Below are 12442 nucleotides of genomic sequence, written 5' to 3'. Positions count from 1 at the left end.
TGAAAGTGAAATCTCAAATGTGGACTTTAGTGTTTGATTGGAGCAAATTGACATCACCGCAACTAAGAAAACGTTGGTCGAAGTGTGTCAAGATGGCCACCCGCAAGCTGCTGTTGCGCAAACAAGCAGCGCTGCTCTTTTGTGTGCAGACAGGCGGCCGGTCGAGTCTGCGGGTTTTCATTGCGATGATGTCACCAAGCGGCACCCAGACCGGGGAAATTCACACCTTGGGACCCAGCGGGGAGATGAAAGAATTTCAGGCGCAGTTTTTTTTACTATTGACAACTCCCTGGCAAAAGAATAATTGTGTACTTGACAGGCGGCTTTATTTGTAATTGAAACACTGAAATTGTGTATGACACCAATTGGAACCCAGAGGTTTGCAGTTGTTTCGATTTGTGATGTTATCGGTGTGGCAGGGTTCACATCAGATCCTGGACCGGCTTCATGTGAAAATGATTAACCGGGACTGATGTTTGAATTACGATTTGAACACTTTATCTCCGCAGGGGAAGCAATTGAGCCATAAAGATTCATTGGAATTTGGAAGGTCACACCAGAGCCAAGGCTGCAAACACACTCAAAACGAAACTCAACTAATAGGGTATGTTTTTTATTTTATATATATATATATATATATATATATATATATATATATATATATATATATATATATACACACTTTCTGAGAATCTAGCAAAGGAATTGTTGATTGTGCATAGTAAAATGTCTTTTTTAATTCCAGGAATAACAGGAACAGTGTATAATTATTTTCAAATCAAGAGCAAATTGATTGGAACATCTCATTTGCAAGTTTCAAACCTTTATTTTGTTGAACTCTATATGCCACATACATCACTAATGACACCATTTTCCAGTAGACGAGACAGAAATAAAGGAAGGTTACGCGTAATTTTGTTTTTTCATCCCAAAATGCTTTCTGCTGGTTTGGCAGTACTTGACTGAAAAAAAAAATCACAGAGGGCACATCATTAGAGGAAAAAAAAAGATTGGGAACCACTGGTCTCTTTTATATTGCCCCCAAGTGGCGATGGCGCTCACTGCAGAAGGAGCAGCACAGTCTCCACTGACTTAATAGAAAAATGCATGAAAAATGGCGTGTTGCTCGCTGAATTGTACTGTAAATTTCAACGGCGTACTAAGGAAAAAGTTGTACAATTGCTGTTTTATTATTGCTGCAATGACAATAGAGTACTAGAAAAAATATTAGCACAGACATTTACCAAAAAGTGGGGAAAGAAATTTTTGGAATGTCACATTTGTTTAATACAGTACCACACAAGGGTACCAAGTATAAATACATGGAAATACACGGCGACAACCAAAGTAATAATCTAGCCGACATACCTACCAAATGTGTTATTTTCCAAATAAAGGGCAAATCCAACTTAGGATACGCAGTAGATATTTTATTCTACAGGGGGCGCTCAATGCGCATTAATTCTAAATTCATTCTATCTCCCTGAAACAGTTAAACAAGGCCAAGATGGAGCCTGTCAATCCAAATGAGAAGAAGCAAAATGGCCACACCGGAATCCATGGCCCGGTGGCAGGTGTCTATCTGGAGAAGTCCAAGCAGAAGATCAGTATATATGAAGCCATGAAGAAACGTCTGCTTAAACCCGGAACCGGGTTGGCCCTGCTGGAAGCGCAGGCCGCCACAGTAGGCATCGTAGATCCTGTGAAGAACCAAATACTTCCAGTCAAGGAGGCTGTCAAGGAGGAACTTGTTGGACCCGAGTTTAGGGAGAAGCTCCTCTTCGCCGAGAAGGCCCTCACTGGTTACGTGGACCCTTACACTAACCAAACCATCTCTGTGTTCCAAGCCATGCAAAAAGATTTAGTGCCCAGAGATCACGGCTTAAGACTACTTCAAGCACAAATGGCCACACGTGGCTTGTTTGATCCCATTGAGAAGACAAACGTTCCAGTTGAGGCAGCCATCCAGAAAGGCTACTACGAAAAAGGTCTGCTGGATGACCAGATGTCAGAGTTAAAGGTGTTCTACGACCCTAGCACACAACAGCACGTCAACTACCAAAAGCTGATGGAGAAATGCATCGTGGAACCCGAGACGGGCCTTCTACTTCTCCCCATCTTCATCACCTTCAAGGGCTTGCGACGAGGCATTTCGTCGGCGGAACTTTTCGAGTCCAAGATCATTGACAAAGAAATGTACGAAAACCTGCAAAAGGGGAAGACCACGACCCAGCAGGTGATGCTGAACGAGACGGTGAAGGAATACCTTCAGGGCAAAGGCAGCATTGCGGGCATTGTGATACTCTCATCCAGTCAGAGACTTAGTATTTATGAAGCCATGAAGCAAGCAATTCTGATGCCCGGGACGGCGCTAGTGCTGCTGGAAGCGCAGGCCGCAACTGGATTCATGATCGATCCTGTAGAAAACAAAAAATACACTGTGGACGAGGCCGTAAAAAACAAGCTGATTGGCCCGGAGTATTACGCCAAGCTACGCTCCGCGGAACGCGCCGTGACTGGATACAAAGATCCGTACACTGAGGAAACCATTTCCCTCTTTCAAGCACTTTCCAAAGATCTCATCATAAAGGAACACGGGATCCGCCTACTGGAGGCACAAATTGCCACGGGAGGAATCATCGATCCCATCCACAGCCACAGACTCCCCACAGAGGTGGCCTTCAAAAGGGGCTACTTCAACCGAGAAATGAATGCGATTCTTGAGGATTCGGGAGACGACACGAAAGGGTTCTTCGACCCAAACACGGAAGAAAATCTAACATATCTTCAGCTGATAGAAAGGTGCGTCATAGACCCTGCCACGGGACTCTGCCTCCTCCCTCTTCGAGACAAATCCGATGGAGTGATCAGTACCTTCATTGACTACCAAACTCAGATGACCTTTAAATCTAAAAAGGTGGAAGTAACATGTGGCAAATACGCAGGAATGACCGTTTCCCTGTGGGAGCTGCTGATGTCAGAATATTTGAACCAACAGCAGAGGAAAGACATCATACGGAAATACCGGGAGAGGATGCTCACTATCGACATGATTGTCACAACGGTTTTAGAAATCATTGAGACGTCTGTCAAAAACACCAAGGTCATCTTTGAAGGCATCAGAGAAACGGTCACTGCCAAACAGCTGGTTGAGGCTGACATCATCAGCGAGGAAGTCCTCGATGATCTGAAGAAAGGGAAAAAGTCTGTAAAGGAGGTGATTGAGGATCAAAACCTAAATGTGTACCTCCAGGGGAAAGACAGTATTGCCGGCGTTCTTCTGCCTGACTCCCAGATCCTGACTATCTACCAGGCGAGGCAGAAAGGAAAACTGATGCCGGGAACAGCTCTGATTTTACTCGAGGCACAGGCAGCGACGGGATTCATCATCGATCCTATTGGAAACAGAAAGTTTTCAGTGGACGATGCCGTCAAAGCCAAGATTATTGGACCGGATTTTTACCTCAAGCTCCGCTCCGCGGAAAAGGCAGTGACGGGTTATAAAGACCCATATTACGGGAACAAGATCTCCCTGTTCCAAGCCATGCAAAAGGAGCTCATCGTAAAAGATCACGGTATTCGACTCCTGGAAGCCCAAATTGCCACGGGCGGAATCATTGATCCGGTTAACAGCCACCGCATTCCTGTCCAAGTGGCCTACAAGCGTGGATACTTCAATGAGGAGATGAATGCCATCCTGAGTGATCCCAGTGATGACACCAAAGGGTTTTTTGACCCCAACACACACGAGAACCTCACCTACCTGCAGCTTATGGCCAGATGTGTTCGAGATCCCAGTACGGGACTCTGTCTCCTGCCGCTCAAGGGCAAAAGTCACAAAGTCAACATAGACGACACCATGAAGGAGCTGTTCAGAACAACGGTCGTTTCCGTGCGCTATGGCCGCTTCAAGGGCAAGCACGCCACTCTTTGGGACCTCGTCAATTCAGAGTATCTGTCTGAGGAAAAACGACAGGAGTTTTTCAAATTCTTTAAATCAAGGAGACTCACAATTGAGGAAATCATTGAGTCCATTTTAGTCATCATTGAGAGCAAGGAGATAAAACAGCAAGCGGAACTGAGCTTCCGAGGCCTCAGGGGTGAGGTCTCCGTCGTGGATCTTTTGGAACTTGAAATTTTAGACGAAAAAACCTACAGCGACTTGGTTGATGGAACATTAAAGAGCACTGATGTGCTGCGAATGGACAGCGTGCGGGCCTACCTACAAGGGAAGAGCTGCGTCGCCGGTGTGATATTGCAGCCCTCCAATGAGAAGCTGAGCATCTATGAAGCACAGAAAACTGGCTTCCTGACACCAGGCACAGCCCTTTGCCTCCTAGAAGCACAGGCGGCAACGGGGTTCATCGTCGATCCGCTGGCAAACAGAAAGCTCACCGTTGAACAAGCGCTGCGGGAAAACGTTATTGGACCTCAGATGTATGAAAAGCTTCTGTCTGCAGAGAGGGCTGTCACTGGTTACACGGATCCATACACGGGCCAAAAGCTCTCTCTTTTCCAAGCCTTGAAAAAGGATCTCATTGTGAAGAATCACGGCATTCGCTTACTCGAGGCCCAAATTGCGACCGGCGGCATCATTGACCCCTTGAAGTGTCTTCACTTACCTCTTGACGTCGCCTACAGGAAAGGATATTTCGATGAAGATCTGAATCAAATCCTTTCGGACCCAAGTGATGACACAAAAGGTTTTTTTGACCCAAACACAAAAGAGAATCTGACATACATGGAAATGTTGAGAAGGTGTGTAAAAGATCATGAAACAGGACTGTTCCTCTTCCCGATGTCTAGAACACCAAAAGTCTCAAAAACAAATGTAACCCTGTACACGAACAGTGAAATAAAGCGAGTGTTTGAGGAGACAGTGGTGAGCATATCGCTGGGACGTTACGCAGGAAAATCAGTTTCTCTCTGGGACTTAATCCACTCTCGCTACTTCACTGAAGACCAGCGAAACGAACTGATAGAAAAATTCAGATCGAGAAAGGTCAGCGCACAAACTATCATCACCTTAGTAATATCTACCATTGAAAAACTGGAGAAGAGTCAGGCACCCAAAACAATAATGGGCCTGAGGAAACTTGTCTCCGCCAAAGAACTACTGGACTCTGGCATTATTGACGAGGACACGTTCAATCAGGTGCAGGAAGGCAAAGTGACTTTGGAAGAAGTCACGAAATGTGGGCGTGTGCAAAGGTACCTCAATGGATCAAGAAGCATCGCTGGGATTAAAGTGTATCCATCGCAAACAGTTTTCAGCATATACAGTGCAAAAAGAGAAGGTCTGTTGACCGAAGGTATTGCAAATTTACTACTGGAAGCGCAGGCTTCTACGGGATGGCTCATTGATCCCATTACAAACAATTTCTACACCGTGGAGGAGGCCGCAAAAGAGGATGTCATTGGGCCAGATGTGTGTGAGCAGCTTCTGTTGGCCGAGCGAGCCATCGCCGGCTATATAGACCCCTACACTGATACAACAATATCACTATTTGAGGCTATGAATGAGCAGTTGGTTCCAAGAAAAGATGCCATTCGTCTTCTTCAAGCACAAATAGCAACGGGCGGAATCGTAGACCCAAACATGAGCCACAGGGTCCCTATTAACATTGCAGTCAAAAGGGGCCTTCTGGATGAACAACTCCAGATCCTTCTGCTCAACCCCCCCGAAGATTCAAAGGGATACTTTGACCCTAACACCAAGGAAAAACTGTCCTACCTCGAGCTGATGGAGAGATGTGAAATAGATCCCAAAACAGGGCTGCTTCTTATACCATTGCATAAGGAGGAATCTAATGTTTTTCACACAAAGGAACAAATAGAGCTCGAGTTTAAAAACAAAACAGTTGCCATGGATGTGGGGAAATTCAAAGGCAAGCACGTGACCTTGTGGGAATTGTTGCTATCCGAATACATATCACAGAGCAAGAGGGAACAGCTCATAAACCAATACAAGACCAGCACCATTACTATTGAAGATTTAATTGAAATACTCATAGTCATCATTACGGAGGTGTCTTCCAAAGAAAGAAAGTTTAAAGGACTGAGGAAACAGGTCTCCGCGAGTCAGCTCTTTGAGTCAAAGATCATCTCAAAGGAGCTTTTCACGCAGATCATACAAGGGGAAGTAAGCGTAGACAAAGTTAACAAAATGGAATCCGTCCAAAAGTATCTTGGAGACACAAACTGCATTGCCGGTGTCAGAATTGAGTCTACAAAGCAGGTTATGAGCATTTATGAAGCCAAGTGCAGAGGCCTACTGACTCCTGGAACATCTCTTGTACTCCTAGAAGCTCAGGCTGCCACTGGCTTTGTCATCGACCCAGTCAACAACAAGAAGCTTTCAGTGTCTGAAGCTGTGGCTCAAAAAGTAGTTGGTAGCGAAATAAAAAAGAAGTTGCTCTCAGCTGAACGAGCTGTAACAGGATACATTGACCCTTACACAGGTGAGACCATTTCCTTATTTCAGGCCCTAATAAAAGATCTTATCGTGAAGGATCATGGAATTCGTCTTCTTGAGGCTCAAATTGCCACAGGAGGCATCATTGACCCAGTGTACAGTCACAGAGTGCCTGTGGAAGTGGCTTACCAGAGAGGCTACTTTGATGAGAAAATGAACGAGATTCTGTCCGACCCAGATGACGACACCAAGGGCTTTTTTGACCCAAACACGCAGGAGAACCTCACTTATCTCCAACTTATAGAGAGGTGTGTTAAAGACCCAAACACGGGCCTGAACTTACTATCTATTGTGAAGAAAGGAGAATTCTACTTCTTTGTTGACGAGGCAACAAAACTTATACTGAAATCCACAACAACCACCAGAGCTGGCGGAAAGTATCAAGGAGCCACAGTGTCATTGTGGGATCTGCTGTACTCCAGATATATAAGGGAGGAGAAGCGGAGGGAGCTGGTGCAACAGTTCAAATCCGGTGCTATCACAATTGAACGCTTTTTGGAAATTATTCTGATGATCATTCAGCAGCAGACCACCACCACAACCTCATCGTCAATCATCACATGTCAAAAACCAGAAACAAACGTCGACAGCAGTACCACAAAGACCATCACCACAACGGTCACGGAGACCGAAACCTTCCATGGTATCAGGAAGGACGTCAGTGCTAAAGAGTTGCTCGAATCCAAAATCATCAATGAAGACCTCTACAAAGAACTCAATACGGGAACAATCACAGTAAAGGAAGTAAGTGAGATGGACTCTGTCCGTAGGTATCTAGAAGGAACCAACTGCATTGCAGGAGTCTACTTGCAGTCCACCAATGAGATCTTGAGCATCTACGAGGCCAAGTCCAGAGGTTTGTTAACTCCTGGAACATCTCTTGTGCTTCTTGAGGCCCAAGCTGCCACCGGCTTCGTCATCGACCCAGTCAACAACAAGAAACTTTCAGTAGAAGAGGCTGTGGCTCAGAGAGTGGTCGGCAGTGAATGGCAAAAGAAGCTCCTGTCAGCAGAACGAGCTGTAACAGGATACAAAGACCCTTACACGGAAACAACAATCTCCTTGTTCCAGGCCCTGAAGAAAGACCTGATCGTCAAAGATCACGGAATTCGTCTCCTGGAAGCTCAAATTGCCACAGGGGGCATCATTGACCCAGTGTACAGCCACAGAGTTCCTGTGCAGGTGGCTTACCAAAGAGGCTACTTTGATGAGGAAATGAATCAGATTCTGTCTGACCCTGATGATGACACCAAGGGCTTCTTTGATCCGAACACGCAAGAGAACCTCACTTATCTCCAGCTGGTCGAAAGGTGTATCACAGATCCCAACACTGGACTTAGTCTATTGGTTATTGTGAAGAAAGGAGAATTCTACTTCTTTGTTGACGAGGCAACAAAACTTATACTGAAATCCACAACAACCACCAGAGCCGGCGGAAAGTTTCTAGGAGCCACGGTGTCATTGTGGGATCTGCTGTACTCCAGATATATAAGGGAGGAGAAGAGGAGGGAGCTGGTGCAGCAGTTCAAATCTGGTGCTATCACAATTGAACGCTTTTTGGAAATTATCCTGATGATTATTCAGCAGCAGACCACCACCACAACCTCATCGTCAATCATCACATGTCAAAAACCAGAAACAAACGTCGACAGCAGTACCACAAAGACCATCACCACAATGGTCACGGAGACCGAAACCTTCCATGGTATCAGGAAGGACGTCAGTGCTAAAGAGTTGCTCGAATCCAAAATCATCAATGAAGACCTCTTCAAAGAACTCAATACGGGAACAATCACAGTAAAGGAAGTAAGTGAGATGGACTCTGTCCGTAGGTATCTAGAAGGAACCAACTGCATTGCAGGAGTCTACTTGCAGTCCACCAATGAGATCTTGAGCATCTACGAGGCCAAGTCTAGAAGTTTGTTGACTCCCGGAACATCTCTTGTGCTCCTAGAGGCCCAAGCTGCCACCGGCTTCGTCATCGACCCAGTCAACAACAAGAAACTTTCAGTAGAAGAGGCTGTGGCTCAGAGAGTGGTCGGCAGTGAATGGCAAAAGAAGCTCCTGTCAGCAGAACGAGCTGTAACAGGATACAAAGACCCTTACACAGAAACAACAATCTCCCTGTTCCAGGCCCTGAAGAAAGACCTGATCGTCAAAGATCATGGAATTCGTCTCCTGGAAGCTCAAATTGCCACAGGGGGCATCATTGACCCAGTGTACAGCCACAGAGTTCCTGTGCAGGTGGCTTACCAAAGAGGCTACTTTGATGAGGAAATGAATCAGATTCTGTCTGACCCTGATGATGACACCAAGGGCTTTTTTGATCCAAACACGCAGGAGAACCTCACTTATCTCCAGCTGGTCGAAAGGTGTATCACAGATCCCAACACTGGACTTAGTCTGTTGGTTATTGTGAAGAAAGGAGAATTCTACTTCTTTGTTGACGAGGCAACAAAACTTATACTGAAATCCACAACAACCACCAGAGCCAGCGGAAAGTATCAAGGAACCACAGTGTCATTGTGGGATCTGCTGTACTCCAGATATATAAGAGAGGAGAAGAGGAGGGAGCTGGTGCAACAGTTCAAATCTGGTGCTATTACAATTGAACGCTTTTTGGAAATTATCCTGATGATCATTCAGCAGCAAACCAACACAACAACCTCATCGTCAGTCATCACATGTCAAAAACCAGAAACAAACGTCGACAGCAGTACCACAAAGACCATCACCACAACGGTCACGGAGACCGAAACCTTCCATGGTATTAGGAAGGATGTCAGTGCGAAGGAGTTGCTCGAATCCAAAATCATCAATGAAGACCTCTACAAAGAACTCAATACGGGAACAATCACAGTGAAGGAAGTAAGTGAGATGGACTCTGTCCGTAGGTATCTAGAAGGAACCAACTGCATTGCAGGAGTCTACTTGCAGTCCACCAATGAGATCTTGAGCATCTACGAGGCCAAGTCTAGAAGTTTGTTGACTCCCGGAACATCTCTTGTGCTCCTAGAGGCCCAAGCTGCCACCGGCTTCGTCATCGACCCAGTCAACAACAAGAAACTTTCAGTAGAAGAGGCTGTGGCTCAGAGAGTGGTCGGCAGTGAATGGCAAAAGAAGCTCCTGTCAGCAGAACGAGCTGTAACAGGATACAAAGACCCTTACACAGAAACAACAATCTCCCTGTTCCAGGCCCTGAAGAAAGACCTGATCGTCAAAGATCATGGAATTCGTCTCCTGGAAGCTCAAATTGCCACAGGGGGCATCATTGACCCAGTGTACAGCCACAGAGTTCCTGTGCAGGTGGCTTACCAAAGAGGCTACTTTGATGAGGAAATGAATCAGATTCTGTCTGACCCTGATGATGACACCAAGGGCTTTTTTGATCCAAACACGCAGGAGAACCTCACTTATCTCCAGCTGGTCGAAAGGTGTATCACAGATCCCAACACTGGACTTAGTCTGTTGGTTATTGTGAAGAAAGGAGAATTCTACTTCTTTGTTGACGAGGCAACAAAACTTATACTGAAATCCACAACAACCACCAGAGCCAGCGGAAAGTATCAAGGAACCACAGTGTCATTGTGGGATCTGCTGTACTCCAGATATATAAGAGAGGAGAAGAGGAGGGAGCTGGTGCAACAGTTCAAATCTGGTGCTATTACAATTGAACGCTTTTTGGAAATTATCCTGATGATCATTCAGCAGCAAACCAACACAACAACCTCATCGTCAGTCATCACATGTCAAAAACCAGAAACAAACGTCGACAGCAGTACCACAAAGACCATCACCACAACGGTCACGGAGACCGAAACCTTCCATGGTATTAGGAAGGATGTCAGTGCGAAGGAGTTGCTCGAATCCAAAATCATCAATGAAGACCTCTACAAAGAACTCAATACGGGAACAATCACAGTGAAGGAAGTAAGTGAGATGGACTCTGTCCGTAGGTATCTAGAAGGAACCAACTGCATTGCAGGAGTCTACTTGCAGTCCACCAATGAGATCTTGAGCATCTACGAGGCCAAGTCTAGAAGTTTGTTGACTCCCGGAACATCTCTTGTGCTCCTAGAGGCCCAAGCTGCCACCGGCTTCGTCATCGACCCAGTCAACAACAAGAAACTTTCAGTAGAAGAGGCTGTGGCTCAGAGAGTGGTCGGCAGTGAATGGCAAAAGAAGCTCCTGTCAGCAGAACGAGCTGTAACAGGATACATTGACCCTTACACGGAAACAACAATCTCCCTGTTCCAGGCCCTGAAGAAAGACCTGATCGTCAAAGATCATGGAATTCGTCTCCTGGAAGCTCAAATTGCCACAGGGGGCATCATTGACCCAGTGTACAGCCACAGAGTTCCTGTGCAGGTGGCTTACCAAAGAGGCTACTTTGATGAGGAAATGAATCAGATTCTGTCTGACCCAGATGATGACACCAAGGGCTTCTTTGATCCGAACACGCAAGAGAACCTCACTTATCTCCAGCTGGTCGAAAGGTGTATCACAGATCCCAACACTGGACTTAGTCTGTTGGTTATTGTGAAGAAAGGAGAATTCTACTTCTTTGTTGACGAGACCACAAAACTTATACTGAAATCCACAACTACCACCAGAACCGGCGGAAAGTATCAAGGAACCACAGTGTCATTGTGGGATCTGCTGTACTCCAGATATATAAGAGAGGAGAAGAGGAGGGAGCTGGTGCAACAATTCAAATCTGGTGCTATTACAATTGAACGCTTTTTGGAAATTATCCTGATGATCATTCAGCAGCAAACCAACACAACAACCTCATCCTCAGTCATCACATGTCAAAAACCAGCAACAAACTTCGACAGCAGTACCACAAAGACCATCACCACAACGGTCACGGAGACCGAAACCTTCCACGGTATTAGGAAGGACGTCAGTGCTAAAGAGTTGCTTGAATCCAAAATCATCAATGAAGACCTCTACAAAGAACTCAATACAGGAACAATCACAGTAAAGGAAGTAAGTGAGATGGACTCTGTCCGTAGGTATTTAGAAGGAACCAACTGCATTGCAGGAGTCTACTTGCAGTCCACCAAGGAGATCCTGAGCATCTACGAGGCCAAGTCCAGAGGCTTGTTGACCCCTGGAACATCTCTTGTGCTCCTAGAGGCCCAAGCTGCCACCGGCTTCGTCATCGACCCAGTCAACAACAAGAAACTTTCAGTAGAAGAGGCTGTGGCTCAGAGAGTGGTTGGCAGTGACTGGCAAAGGAAGCTCCTGTCAGCAGAACGAGCTGTAACAGGATACAAAGACCCTTACACGGAAAAAACAATCTCCCTGTTCCAGGCCCTGAAGAAAGACCTGATCGTCAAAGATCATGGAATTCGTCTCCTGGAAGCTCAAATTGCCACAGGGGGCATCATTGACCCAGTATACAGCCACAGAGTTCCTGTGCAGGTGGCTTACCAAAGAGGCTACTTTGACGAGGAAATCAACCAAATTCTTTCCGACCCAAATGATGACACAAAAGGCTTCTTTGATCCGAACACAAATGAGAACCTCACCTATCTCCAGCTGCTTGAAAGGTGCATCATAGATCCCATCACTGGGCTAAGTTTACTCCCATTGAACAAAAAGTGAAGACTTTTTATATTTTTTCCACTAGTGAGCTGTTTTTTCACTCAAAATGTAATTTTAGTTTTTTATGCGTCATACTGGTTTGCCAGAAAATTGAGCTAGGTCTGTTCAAGTGAAACTATGCATTTTTAGTTTAAAATCAAGTTTATGGAGTCTAGTTTATCTGTGATAAAAAAGTGTCCTAATAAACATGATTGTGATCACTGATGCCTGTTCTATTTTAGCAAATATTTTGATTTGGCTTTTGAAGTGCTGATTTGCTCTGTAACCAAGTTTCCTGCTTAAATTTAAGCGCTTGATAGTACACGTCCAAGGTATCCAGTATACTCCAAAAATCCTGTTTTAAGTAATGCAAAG

General features: G+C 45.5%; 1 protein-coding gene across 1 annotated transcript; it reads left to right on the top strand.

Annotated features, from left to right (window-relative positions):
* Positions 1-1492: 1492 nt before the first annotated feature.
* Positions 1493-12288, top strand: eppk1 (epiplakin 1). The gene has a single exon (XM_088405515.1). It carries the CDS (start codon positions 1508-1510, stop codon positions 12086-12088), a length of 10581 nt encoding a protein of 3526 aa, XP_088261641.1. The 5' UTR covers positions 1493-1507; the 3' UTR covers positions 12089-12288.
* Positions 12289-12442: the final 154 nt, after the last annotated feature.

This window comes from Hippichthys cyanospilos, chromosome 21 (genome assembly GCF_059441005.1).
Source record: "Hippichthys cyanospilos isolate Australia breed blue-spotted pipefish chromosome 21, RoL_Hcya_1.0, whole genome shotgun sequence".
NCBI classification, from domain to species: Eukaryota; Metazoa; Chordata; class Actinopteri; order Syngnathiformes; family Syngnathidae; genus Hippichthys; species Hippichthys cyanospilos.
Note: the sequence above shows the minus strand (reverse complement) of the source record. Positions and strands in the feature narration are given on the sequence as shown.

Coding starts and splice junctions, on each gene's coding strand:
- eppk1 (XM_088405515.1), top strand. CDS start 1,508: ATGGAGCCTGTCAATCCAAATGAGAAGAAGCAAAATGGCCACACCGGA.